Raw genomic sequence first — 12,027 nt, 5'->3', positions numbered from 1 at the left:
TGCCCCTCTCAGAGGTAAGTGCCTTTGCTGGCTGGAGAGGCCACCCCTGGTGTTTCGTGATGCTTGGTTGTGCTTTGTCCAGGGGTGGCTGTGTCTTGCTGGTGGGACAGTGCCTGCTGTTGCAAGCAGAGTCCTGGGGGTGGTCCTCAGCCCTGTGTGGTGGAGCAGCCCCCCAAAAAATGGCCCTGGCAGGGACAGTGCAGTTGTTAGGGGTGGCAAAGGGTGGCTGTCCCAAAACCTGGGAGGGAGTTCGATGCTTGCAGCTGAGGGGCACCCCAGCCTGGCTGCCCTGTGCCTGTGGTGCCATCAGGGACCACGTGGACCACCCAGTTCCATGCCCTTGTACCATTCTGGGTGGAAATGTGAGGCTGGAGCACCTTGGAGCTCACCTTGGTGTCCTGATAGGCACCTGCAGCCCAACAACCCTGTTCCTTACCAGCAGAGCTTTGCCAGCTGTTGGTGTTGATCCCTTGGGCATGTCCATGGAGCTCTTCAGTGGAGCCATGGAGCAGCAGGGGTTGGGCTTGGCCTCATCTCACCCCTCCAGCCTTGCCTGGGTGTTGGCTTCTGGTGGTGTGGGACCTGCCAGTCCCTAGAGGGTCACCCTCTGCCCCTCCCTGATTGTCCAGTGGTCCATGGCAGAGCTCTGTGGGGAGGTGAGGTTGGGGCTGGTGGTGCCAGGCACCTCTCAGGGCAGGCAGGGCTCTGAGCCCTGCAGCCTACCTGCCCTGCCCAGGCTTCTGGCCACACTGGCCTTGGCACTGGGGTGACTTCTCTCCACCAGGAGAGGCTATTTTAAGCTCTGCTCTCAGGTCCCTCCCCAGCTCCAAATCTTGTGTCAGGGCTGGAGCTGGTGAGGGGAGCCAGGGTGCTCTGGGGAGCCCCATGCCAGAGCTTGAACCTAGGGGACAACCTGGGGTGTCCTCCTGCAGCACCCAGCTGTGAGGGTGTGGGGACAACCTGGGGTGCCCTGCAGCACCCAGCTGTGAGGGTGATGTGGGGGACATCCTGGGGTGCCCTCCTGCAGCACCCAGCTGTGAGTATCTGGGGACATCCTGGGGTGCCCTCCTGCAGCACCCAGCTGTGAGGGTGTGGGGACATCCTGGGGTGCCCTCCTGCAGCACCCAGCTGTGAGTATCTGGGGACAGCCTGGGGTGCCCTCCTGCAGCACCCAGCTGTGAGTATCTGGGGACATCCTGGGGTGCCCTCCTGCAGCACCTAGCTGTGAGGGTGATGTGGAGGACATCCTGGGGTGCCCTCCTGCAGCACCCAGCTGTGAGTATCTGGGGACATCCTGGGGTGCCCTCCTGCAGCACCCAGCTGTGAGTATCTGGGGACATCCTGGGGGTGCCCTCCTGCAGCACCCAGCTGTGAGTATCTGGGGACATCCTGGGGTGCCCTCCTGCAGCACCCAGCTGTGAGTATCTGGGGACATCCTGGGGGTGCCCTCCTGCAGCACCCAGCTGTGAGTATCTGGGGACATCCTGGGGGTGCCCTCCTGCAGCACCCTGGGCTGCCTTATGCACCGAGGGCACGGACCGGCGCGCCGGGGGTGCGGGGGTGGCACGGGCAGGTGCCAGGCGGTGCCGGGAGGCCGGGGAACGGGAGGGCCCCGCCGTGCCACCATCTCTCCCCAGCCCGGGCTATTTTTAGCCGTGACATGTGTCAGCTCAGCTGCCGTGCCGTGCCGTGCCGGGGGGCGGGGGGGAGCACACGCCGCTGCCCTGCTGCCTGCCGCTGCCCTGCTGCCCGTCCCTGCCCGGCCGCCGCCGCCGCTCTCCGCTCGCCGGCTCCCGCACGGGGGTGGCACAGCCCCGGTGCCAGCCCGGCCCAACGGCAGCCTGAGCACCCCCCCGCCCCCGCCCAGGTATGGGAGCTCGGAGATGGCCCTTCGGGGTTGGGGGCCGGGGGTAGGGGGCCCGTGGAGGGGTTAGGGTGCGCTGGCAGCTGGGCCGTGGGCCCCTCGGCAGGGAAAGGCTATTTTTAGGTGGGGATGGCTGGGGATGGTGGCAGCCTCGGCTCTGGGGGTGGCTTCCAGCTCCCTCTCTGTGCTGGGGAGGGGAGGGCTGGAAGTGGGGACGGGGGTGGTGCTCGCCGCCCCATGCAGCGGGCTGGCCTGGACCCCTCGATGGCCTCGGCTCTTGGCCCCCACCAGGATGGCAGCAGGTCCTGGGTGGCTCCTGCCGGGGGTCGCATCCTGCTCCCTAGGTGGGGGGCAGGGAGCCTGAGCGGTGGCGCCCAGCCCTTGCTTGTGCCGTGCTGGGTGCCGTGCCTCAGTTTCCCCAGGCGCAGAGCAGGGCTGAGGATCCAGCTCCGGCTGAGGGGCTGGGGGTGACCTGCGGCAGGGGCTCTGTCTGGGGGGACAGCGTGGGGGCAGCGCTGGTTCCTGGTGGCAGTGAGGACACGTGGCAGCCAGATCTGCTGGCTGGGGAGGCAGGGGACATTCCTGAGCCAGCTCCCGGCCGCTCCTGGAGCTCCTGCCCTTTACTGTACAAGGAGATGCGGCCAGCGGAGCCCCGACGCGCTCGGTGCGTGAATGATCCCGACAGGTGCCCCCCCAAAATGGGGCACGGGCAGGCTCCTGCGGCCACCCCGTGCTGCCCGGCCCAGGGTGCCGGGGTCCCAGCACCGCCCCCCTGCCGCCGACCCCCCGCAGCTCGCCGTGCCGTGCCAGGGGCTGGAGGTGGCTGCTCGTGACCCAGCCCTAGGCTGTCGTGCCCCATCTGGTGCCATGAGCTCATGCTGGGGGGCGATGCCCAGCAAGGTCATGGTGCTGCCAGCCCCGTGGCCAGCAGCAGCCCCTGGCTAACTCTCTCCTCTCTCCCCGTGGCTCTCCGTACAGCTCCGTGCCACCTCGCCACCACCATGGCCATCTCCTCACGCCTGGCCCTCTGGGAGCAGAAGGAAAGTCTTGGTCTGGGTGGCGCTGGTGGTGCTTTGGGGCTGGGTGCTCGTGGGCTGCCCAGGGGGGGCGTTGATATGTGTGTGGGGGGGCGTGGGGGGGACACACATGCTACAGCCAACCTGCCACATGCCACCAGGGCTGGCATCTCCTTGGCTCCCTGCACGTGTTGCTGGTGCTGTGCCCGACCCTGCCAGCTCTGGGCACCTCTGCAGCCTGAACGTTCCGGGCTGAGCTCTTTTGCTGCTGTTTGGGGCAGGTGGTTCCCTGCCAGGGCTGAGCCTCGGGGGGGCTCTGCAGGGCTTGGCGCCGGTGCTGCTGTGGGGGGGACAGGGATGGGCTGGCCCTCTGCTGGGGGAGCTGCTGGAAGCGGTGCCACTTTCAGCTCGGGGGGCCCAGCACGGAGGGGCTCCCAGGTCTGCATGCGGCCGCCGTGGCGCCAGGAGCTGCTTCTCGACTCGCTGCCGCCGGGACGGTTCCTCCCGTGGCCCTGCCGCAGCTTCTGGGCACTGGGCAGAGCTGGCAGTGCATGAGGGCTCCCGGTGGTGCCCAGCTCTCCGTGGCATGGCGAGCACTTCGACGTGGGGCTTGGCTCCTTCCCGCTTCTCCTGCCCACCCTGGAGGCAGCCTGGCGCTCAGGGGTGACCCCGCAGGGTGCGCGGGGCTGGCAGCCACGCCGGCGGGGCGGCGGTGCCCTGCCGCTGGCGATGCCCTGCCGCCGGCGTTGCCCTGCAGCTGGCGATGCCCTGCCGCCCGCGGTGCCCTGCAGCTGGCGGTGCCCTGCCGCTGGCGATGCCCTGCCGCCGGCGTTGCCCTGCCGCTGGCGGTGCCCTGCCGCCGGCGTTGCCCTGCCGCCGGCGTTGCCCTGCCGCTGGCGGTGCCCTGCCGCCGGCGTTGCCCTGCCGCCGGCGGTGCCCTGCCGCTGGCGATGCCCTGCCGCCGGCGATGCCCTGCCGCCCGCGGTGCCCTGCCGCCCGCGGTGCCCTGCAGCTGGCGGTGCCCTGCCGCCCGCGGTGCCCTGCCGCTGGCGGTGCCCTGCCGCTGGCGGTGCCCTGCCACCCGCGGTGCCCTGCCGCCGGCGATGCCCTGCCACCCGCGGTGCCCTGCCACCCGCGGTGCCCTGCCGCTGGCGTTGCCCTGCCGCTCACACCGCTAACCTGCCCAACGGGGTGGCGGTGCCAGGGGCCCTGCCCCTGCCCCCTGCCCCGCAACTCAGGCTCTGCTCGTGCCAACAGATTCGGGAGGAGGACAGGGGACCGCCGCCGTCCGCCCCCCCCCTGCTCCTGTCGGTCATCCCGGGGGGGTTCATCAAGCAGCTCGTGCGGGAGACCGAGAAGGAGGCCAAGGCTGCCAAGCTGAAGAAGGAGCCCAAGGCTGGGGGGAAAGAGGAGGTGAGCAGTGGTGGACCCCCCACCCTAACAGGTGTCTTGCCTTGGCACTGCCTGGCTGTACCCATTGGTCCCCAGCCAGCTCCCACCCAAGGCAATGGCTCCATGAGTGGCTTTCTGCATGAGGTGCTGGGCCCCAGCCTGGTCAATAGCTTTATTGATGACCTGGAGGAGGGCATTGAGTCCAGCATCAGTAAGTCTGCAGATGACACCAAGCTGGGGGCAGGAGTTGAGCTGTTAGAAGATAGGAGAGCTCTGCAGAGGGACCTGGACAGGCTGGGCAGATGGGCAGAGGCCAAGGGCAGGAGATTGAACACATCCAAGTGCCAGGTGCTGCACATTGGCCACAGCAACCCCAGGCAGTGCTACAGGCTGGGGGCAGAGTGGCTGAGAGCAGCCAGGCAGAGAGGGACCTGGGGGTGCTGGTTGAGAGTAGGCTGAACAGGAGCCTGCAGTGTGCCCAGGTGGCCAAGAAGGCCAATGGCATCCTGGCCTGCAGCAGGAACAGTGTGGCCAGCAGGAGCAGGGAGCTCATTCTGCCCTGTGCTCAGCACTGCTCAGGCCACACCTTGAGTCCTGTGTCCAGTTCTGGGCTCCTCAGCTTAGGAAAGAGGTTGAGGTGCTGGAAGGTGTCCAGAGAAGGGCAACAAAGCTGGGGAGGGGTCTGGAGCACAGCCCTGGGAGGAGAGGCTGAGGGAGCTGGGGTTGCTTAGCCTGGAGAAGAGGAGGCTCAGGGGAGACCTTCTTGCTCTCTGCAACTCCCTGAAGGGAGGTTGTAGCCAGGTGGGGGTTGGTCTCTTCTCCCAGGCAAGCAGCAGCAGAACAAGAGGACACAGTCTCAAGCTGTGCCAGGGGAAGTTCAGGCTGGATGTTAGGAAGAAGTTCTTCCCAGCAAGAGAGATTGGCCATTGGGATGTGCTGCCCAGGGAGGTGGTGGAGTCCCCATCCCTGGAGGTGTTTAGGAAGAGCCTGGATGAGGCCCTTGGTGCCATGGTTGAGTTGATCAGATGGTGCTGGGTGCTAGGTTGGACTGGATGATCTCTGAGGTCTTTTCCAGCCTGGTTAATTCTGTTCTATACAGTGTGCTGTCATGGGGCTCGTGGTGGGGCTCAGCCAGCTGCCAGCCTTGGGTCATTAGTGCTGGAGGCTTCATTAGTGCAGGGGCCATTAATTAAAGGTGGGGAATGAAGCAGGGCTCAAAGTTCTGCAGCTCACTGAGCACAGGGGAGAGTGTGTGTGTGTGGGGGGCACATCCCTGGGCATGGCCCCCACTGGTGACCCAGGATGTGGGTGGAGGGATGGGATGGCTTCAAGTGGGAAGTGAAAGGAGGGTGATGACTGCAACCATGCAGCCAGGTCTGGGCACTGACCTGCAGCCCTTGGCCATGCCCAGAGCAACGGGGCTGGAGCTCTGTGTCCTGCCAGGCTGTGCTTGGCACAGGCATCCCACACTGGGCTGCAGCTGCTGGGGTCAGGTCGGGGTTGGGTCCTTGACCCTCTCTCCCTGTTGGCCTCAGCTCCTCTCCTTTGCTTGGCAGCCCACGGGGGAGGACAGCAAGCCCCGGGCTGCAGTCCCTGCAGCTGCTGGAGGAGAAGTGAGCAGCAAGGTGCAGCTGCTGCAAAACGGACTGAAAGCAGAGGGGCAGGGGAGCAAGGGGCTCCCGGCCCCCCCCCGTAAGGAGCTGCCAGCTGGGAGGGCTTCACCGGGGGCCACCCCCAGCAAAGCCCCCTCCCCTGCACCCAGCCCAGCAGCAGCTGCCCCCAGACCAGCAGAGACCCCTGGGCTGCAGGCTCCCAAGGCACAGAAGTCATCGTGTCCTGAGAAGAGCTCCAAAGATCCCTGCCTGGGGGGCAGCCCCCCAGCTGCAGCACCAGAGAAGAGCTCCAAAGACCCCCCACCAGGGAGTAACCCCCCAACTCCAGCCCCTGGGAAGACCTCCAAGGACCTCCATCCAAGGAGCAGTGCCCCAGCTGCAGCCCCTGAGAAGAGCTCCAAGGATCCCCTCCTGAGGGGCAGTGCCCCAGCTGCAGCCCCTGAGAAGAGCTCCAAGGATCCCCTCCTGAGGGGCAGTCCCCCAGCTGCAGCCCCTGAGAAGAGCTCCAAGGATCCCCTCCTGAGGGGCAGTCCCCCAGCTGCAGCCCCTGAGAAGAGCTCTAAGGATCCCCTCCTGAGGGGCAGTCCCCCAGCTGCAGCCCCTGAGAAGAGCTCCAAGGATCCCCTCCTGAGGGGCAGTGCCCCAGCTGCAGCCCCTGAGAAGAGCTCTAAGGATCCCCTCCTGAGGGGCAGTCCCCCAGCTGCAGCCCCTGAGAAGAGCTCTAAGGATCCCCTCCTGAGGGGCAGTCCCCCAGCTGCAGCCCCTGAGAAGAGCTCCAAGGATCCCCTCCCGAGGGGCAGTCCCCCAGCTGCAGCCCCTGAGAAGAGCTCCAAGGATCCCCTCCTGAGGGGCAGTGCCCCAGCTGCAGCCCCTGAGAAGAGCTCTAAGGATCCCCTCCTGAGGGGCAGTCCCCCAGCTGCAGCCCCTGAGAAGAGCTCCAAGGATCCCCTCCTGAGGGGCAGTGCCCCAGCTGCAGCCCCCACCCCCAGCAAAGGCCTCCAGCTCTTCAGCAAAGGCCTGGTGAAGGAGGGGGAAGTACCCAAAGGGACAGGTCCTGAGAGCACCAAGAAGGAGAAGGGGGCACCCCCAGGGCACAGGGAGCCCCCAGCTAAGGGAAGATCCAATAAGGAGCTGGGACCAGCCAAGAGAGAGCCAGAGAAGATGAAGAAAGATGTTGGAGGTGGGAAGAAGGAGCCGAAGGAACTCAGAAAGCCTGGAAAAGCAGCAGAGAAATCAGAGGGGCTCAAGGAGGAGCCAGGGGGGATCCCAGAGAAGACAGATGATGTGCCAAAGGAGGTGGGAAAGGTGAAGGAAGAAGCAGGAGAGAGCACAAAGGCACCAGGAGAGGGCAAAGAGGGCACGGACAAGGAGCAGGTAAGGTGTCCCCAGCCCCCCCAGGCTTCACCCTGTGTCCCTGCCGGTTCCTGCAGGGTCCCTCTCTGCTCCCCTCAGGCTCCGAGGGATGCTTGGTACGAAGCGGAGAAGGTCTGGCTGATCCAGGAGGATGGATTCACGCTGGGTAACGCCTCCCCCCCGGCCTCCCTTTCCACCAGCCAAGAGCCGTCCCCAGCCCGGCTGCGGGTCAGAGGCTGGGTGGGCACCGGGTGTGGCTGTGACGCTGCGTCACGACCACGCCTCAGCGGGGCCAGGCTCAGAGGGCACCCTTGGCAGCTCCCCAGGGAGCAGCGGCTCTGCCCGGCGCTGGCCCTCAGCGTCCTCTCCTTGCAGCCACGCAGCTGAAGCCGGACGTGGGGACGCCGGAGCCGCCGGCGGGGAGGGTCCGGGTGCGCCGGCACGGGGACGGCAGCGTCGCGGAGGTGGAGGAGGACAGAGTGCAGAGGGTGAGCCCCCTCCTCGCCTTTGCCTGGCACAGGGGTGCCACCTCTGCCCCCAGAGCCTAGTGCAGTGCCCGGGCAGGATTAGACCCCGTGGCCAGGCTGGATAGGTCCGAGGTGTTGGGGGGCTGGTGGGATCCATGCCGCGGTGGCAGAGCTCAAGGGAGGCTCTGACTCTTCCTTAGGGACAAAGCAGTGCTGGGAGGGCTGGAAGCCCTCTGCTGTGAGGCCAGGCTGAGAGAGCTGGGGATGTTCAACCTGGAGAAGAGAAGGCTCCAGGGGGACCTTCTGGTGGCCTTTAAGAGCTTAAAAGGGGCTGAGCAGGGAGCTGGGGACAGACCTTTGAGCCCCTGGTGTGACAGGACAAGGGAGGGTGGTTTGAAACTCAAAGAGGGAGATCCAGACTGGCTAGAAGGGAGAAATGTTTGACACTGAGGGTGGTGAGAACCTGGCCCAGGTTGCCCAGAGAGGTGGGAGATGCCCCAGCCCTGGAAGCAGTGCAGGTCAGGTTGGTTGTGGCTCTGTGCAACCTGCTCTGGCTGCAGATGTCCCTGCTGAGTGCAGGGGGCACTGGATGCCCTTGAGAGGTCCTTTCCCACCCAAACCAGTCAGTGATTCCATCATCCCTGCAGACCAACCCCTCCAGCTTGGACCTGGCCGAGGACCTGGCCATGCTCCTCAGCCTCAACGAGTGCAGTGCCCTGCACACGCTGCAGCAGCGCTACCGAGCCCGCCTGCCCTGCACCTACGCCGGGCCCAGCCTGCTGGCCATCAGACCCAGCTTCGCAGCCAGCGGCAGCCCGGCCAAGGTGAGAGGGGCAGGGGCCTGACCGTGCCGGTGGATAGGAAGAGGTTACCGACCCCCCCGACCCCGCCGGGGACAGCGGTGGAGGGCGCCGGGCAGCGCGGTGCCAGCAGATGGCACCATGGGACCGTCACTGCGAGGGGATGGAGGGGAAGGATCGGCACCAGGGGTGCTCAGGATGAGCAGGGAGGCTGGAGGGATGCCCAGCACCAGGGGTGCTCAGGCTGAGCAGGGATGCCCAGCACCAGGGGTGCTCAGGCTGAGCAGGGATGCCCAGCACCAGGGGTGCTCAGGCTGAGCAGGGATGCTTGAGGGACACTGAGGACCCAGGATGTGGAAAGATGGAGAGAACCAGGGCTTCGTGTTCTGGAAAGAGCAGGCTCAGGGGGATCTGATCAATGCTGATCAATACTTCAAAGGTGGGTGCCAGGAGGATGGCACCAGGCTTTTCCAGTGGTGCCCAGTGACAGGACAAGGGGTGGTGGGCACCAACTGGAGCATCAGAAGCTCCTTCTAAATGTGAGGGGGAACTTCTTGAATGTAAGGGTGCTGGGGCCCTGGAGCAGGCTGCCCAGGGAGGTGGTGGAGTCTCCACCTCTGGAGTCATTCCAAACCCACCTGGATGAGTCCCTGTGTGGCCCTCCCTCGGTGCCCCTGCCTTGGCAGGGGGCCTGGCCTGGGTGATCCCCAGAGGCCCCTTCCAGCCCCTCCCGTGCCGTGCCCCCGGGCCGTGCTCTGCCAACCTCTCCCTGCCCGCAGGCGCCCAGGGGCAAGCGGGATGCCAGGGCCCCTCATGTCTGCTCCGTGGCGCTCAGAGCCTACAGGAAGCTGCTGCTGCAGCGGCAGGACCAGGCCATCGTGCCCCTGGGCCGCAGTGGGGCTGGCAGGACCTCCTGCTGCCAGAGCGCTCTGGAGTACCTGGTGGGCACGGCGGGCAGCGTGGACGGCGCCGTCTCAGGTACGGGCCACGGCGGGCAGCAGGGCCTTAGGGATGGCACACAGGGCAGGTGGCATGAGCCTGGGGCAGCGTGGGCAGCAGGGTCTCCAGCACAGGGCAGGGTGGGCAGTGTGGGTGGCACGGTCTTCTCAGGCTGTGGGAGCATGAGGGCCTCAGGGATGGGGCACAGTGAGAAATGTGGGTGGCAGGGGCTCAGGGATGGGGCATGGTGAGAAATGTGGGTGGCAGGGGCTCAGGGATGGGGCACGGTGGGCAGCATGGATGGCAGGGGCTCAGGGATGGGGCACGGTGGGCAGCATGGATGGCAGGGGCTCAGGGATGGGGCACAGTGGGCAGTGTGGGTGGCAGGGGCTCAGGGATGGGGCATGGTGGGCAGCGTGGGTGGCAGGGGCTCAGGGATGGGGCACGGTGGGCAGCATGGGTGGCAGGGGCTCAGGGATGGGGCACGGTGGGCAGCGTGGGTGGCAGGGGCTCAGGGATGGGGCACGGTGGGCAGTGCGGGTGGCAGGGGCTCAGGGATGGGGCACGGTGGGCAGTGTGGGTGGCAGGGGCTCAGGGATGGGGCACGGTGGGCAGTGCGGGTGGCAGGGGCTCAGGGATGGGGCATGGTGGGCAGCGTGGGTGGCAGGGGCTCAGGGATGGGGCACGGTGGGCAGTGTGGATGGCAGGGGCTCAGGGATGGGCCATGGTGGGCAGCATGGATGGCAGGGGCTCAGGGATGGGGCACGGTGGGCAGCATGGGTGGCAGGGGCTCAGGGATGGGGCACGGTGGGCAGTGTGGGTGGCAGGGGCTCAGGGATGGGGCACGGTGGGCAGCATGGATGGCAGGGGCTCAGGGATGGGGCACGGTGGGCAGTGGGGGTGGCAGGGGCTCAGGGATGGGGCACGGTGGGCAGTGGGGGTGGCAGGGGCTCAGGGATGGGGCACGGTGGGCAGTGGGGGTGGCAGGGGCTCAGGGATGGGCCAGGATGGGCATCAGGGTCTCAGGTATAGGGCACAGTGGGCAGTGCAGATGGCATGGTCTTGGGTACAGGGCAGTGTGGGCAGCAGGGTCTCAAGTATGGGGCAGGTGGGCAGTGTGGATGGCATGGTCTCAGGTACAGGGCACAGGGGGGAGCATGGGTGGCATGGATGGATGGCATGGTGTCAGGCACAGGGGGAAGCATGGGTGGCATGGATGGATGGCATGGTGTCAGGCACAGGGGGAAGCATGGGTGGCATGGTGTCAGGCACAGGGCACAGGGGGAAGCATGGGTGGCATGGATGGATGGCATGGTGTCAGGCACAGGGGGAAGCATGGGTGGCATGGTCTCAAGCACAGGGGGAAGCATGGGTGGCATGGATGGATGGCATGGTGTCAGGCACAGGGCAGGAGAAGGAGGAGCCAAGGGCAGAAGCCTTCCCCAGCAGCATCTGTTTGCAGCCCTGGGGCTGTGCTGGGGCAGCTCTGCTGGGATCTGGCTCTCTCCCAGTGAGCGCTGGAGGGCTGCAGGCAGTGCAGGCAGTGCAGGGCTGCAGGCAGTGCAGGGCTGCAGGCAGTGCAGGGCTGCAGGCAGTGCAGGCAGTGCAGGCAGTGCAGGCAGTGCAGCCAGTGCAGGCAGTGCAGGGCTGCAGGCAGTGCAGGGCTGCAGCCAGTGCAGGCAGTGCAGGGCTGCAGGCAGTGCAGGCAGTGCAGGCAGTGCAGGCAGTGCAGGCAGTGCAGGCAGTGCAGGGCTGCAGGCAGTGCAGGGCTGCAGGCAGTGCAGGGCTGCAGGCAGTGCAGGCAGTGCAGGGCTGCTCAGGGGGTGCTGGTTTTGCAGTGGAGAAGATCCAGGCGATGTTCACCCTCCTGGGAGCCTTCGGCTCCGTGAGCACCGGCTGCAGCAGCAGCTCCACACGCTTCTCCATGCTCCTGTCGCTGGATTTCAATGCCACTGGCCAGATAACCGCTGCTCACCTCCAGGTGCCCGTGGGACCTGTCCCTGGGGGAGGGGGGAGGGCTGTGGCTCAAGCTGGGGGTCCTTGGGAGGGGGGCGAGCAGCCCCCCGTGCCGCGGGGCCCGGCCAGGCTGGGCAGGAGAGGAGCGACGCTCTGCCCTGGGCCAAAGCCGCCCCAAACACAGCCAAGCAGCAGCTGTGCCAGCCTCAGGGCTTCCCCTGCAGCCTCTCAGCCTCTCCCCTGGCAAGGAGCTCAGAGCTGGAGCGAGATGCTGATGAGGAGATCTGGAGCTCAGCCTCTGGAGAGCAGCTCCTCACACAGCAGCCTGCAGCAGAGCCTCTGAGGGCTCGCAGCAGCAGCAGCAGCAGCAGGGCTGCTGCTCAAGGGCACTTTGATCAGAGCTGCTCCTGTCCTCAGGGCCTCCTCTGGAGGAGGAGGAGGAGGCTTGAGCTGGTGTCTGCTGGTGGGGAGCGCCAGGGCTGCCCCGTTGCTGCCCCTCCTCTGCCCCAGGAACCATCAAGGACCCAGTGGCCACCTTTGGTCCTTGCCCAGGGGTGGAAATGTCCCCCTGGGAGCATGGACTCTCTGGACCACCTTCCTGGGCTGCTTGTGGGAGGATGGGGGCAA

General features: G+C 66.5%; 1 protein-coding gene across 1 annotated transcript in view; it reads left to right on the top strand.

The window, feature by feature from the left end:
- Positions 1–1,660: 1,660 nt before the first annotated feature.
- MYO18B (myosin XVIIIB) overlaps positions 1,661–12,027 on the top strand; it is an 83,365-nt gene continuing 72,998 nt past the window's right edge. Inside the window, exons 1-8 of the mRNA XM_054173281.1 lie at positions 1,661–1,867; positions 4,138–4,293; positions 5,829–7,259; positions 7,338–7,404; positions 7,614–7,726; positions 8,353–8,529; positions 9,285–9,483; positions 11,283–11,425. Of these exons, the coding sequence (XP_054029256.1) occupies positions 1,661–1,867; positions 4,138–4,293; positions 5,829–7,259; positions 7,338–7,404; positions 7,614–7,726; positions 8,353–8,529; positions 9,285–9,483; positions 11,283–11,425 (2,493 nt within the window). The remainder of the gene's footprint in view (positions 1,868–4,137; positions 4,294–5,828; positions 7,260–7,337; positions 7,405–7,613; positions 7,727–8,352; positions 8,530–9,284; positions 9,484–11,282; positions 11,426–12,027) is intronic.

This window comes from Dryobates pubescens, chromosome 25, assembly GCF_014839835.1.
Source record: "Dryobates pubescens isolate bDryPub1 chromosome 25, bDryPub1.pri, whole genome shotgun sequence".
NCBI lineage: Eukaryota > Metazoa > Chordata > Aves > Piciformes > Picidae > Dryobates > Dryobates pubescens.
This window is presented reverse-complemented; position numbering and strand designations above follow the sequence as displayed.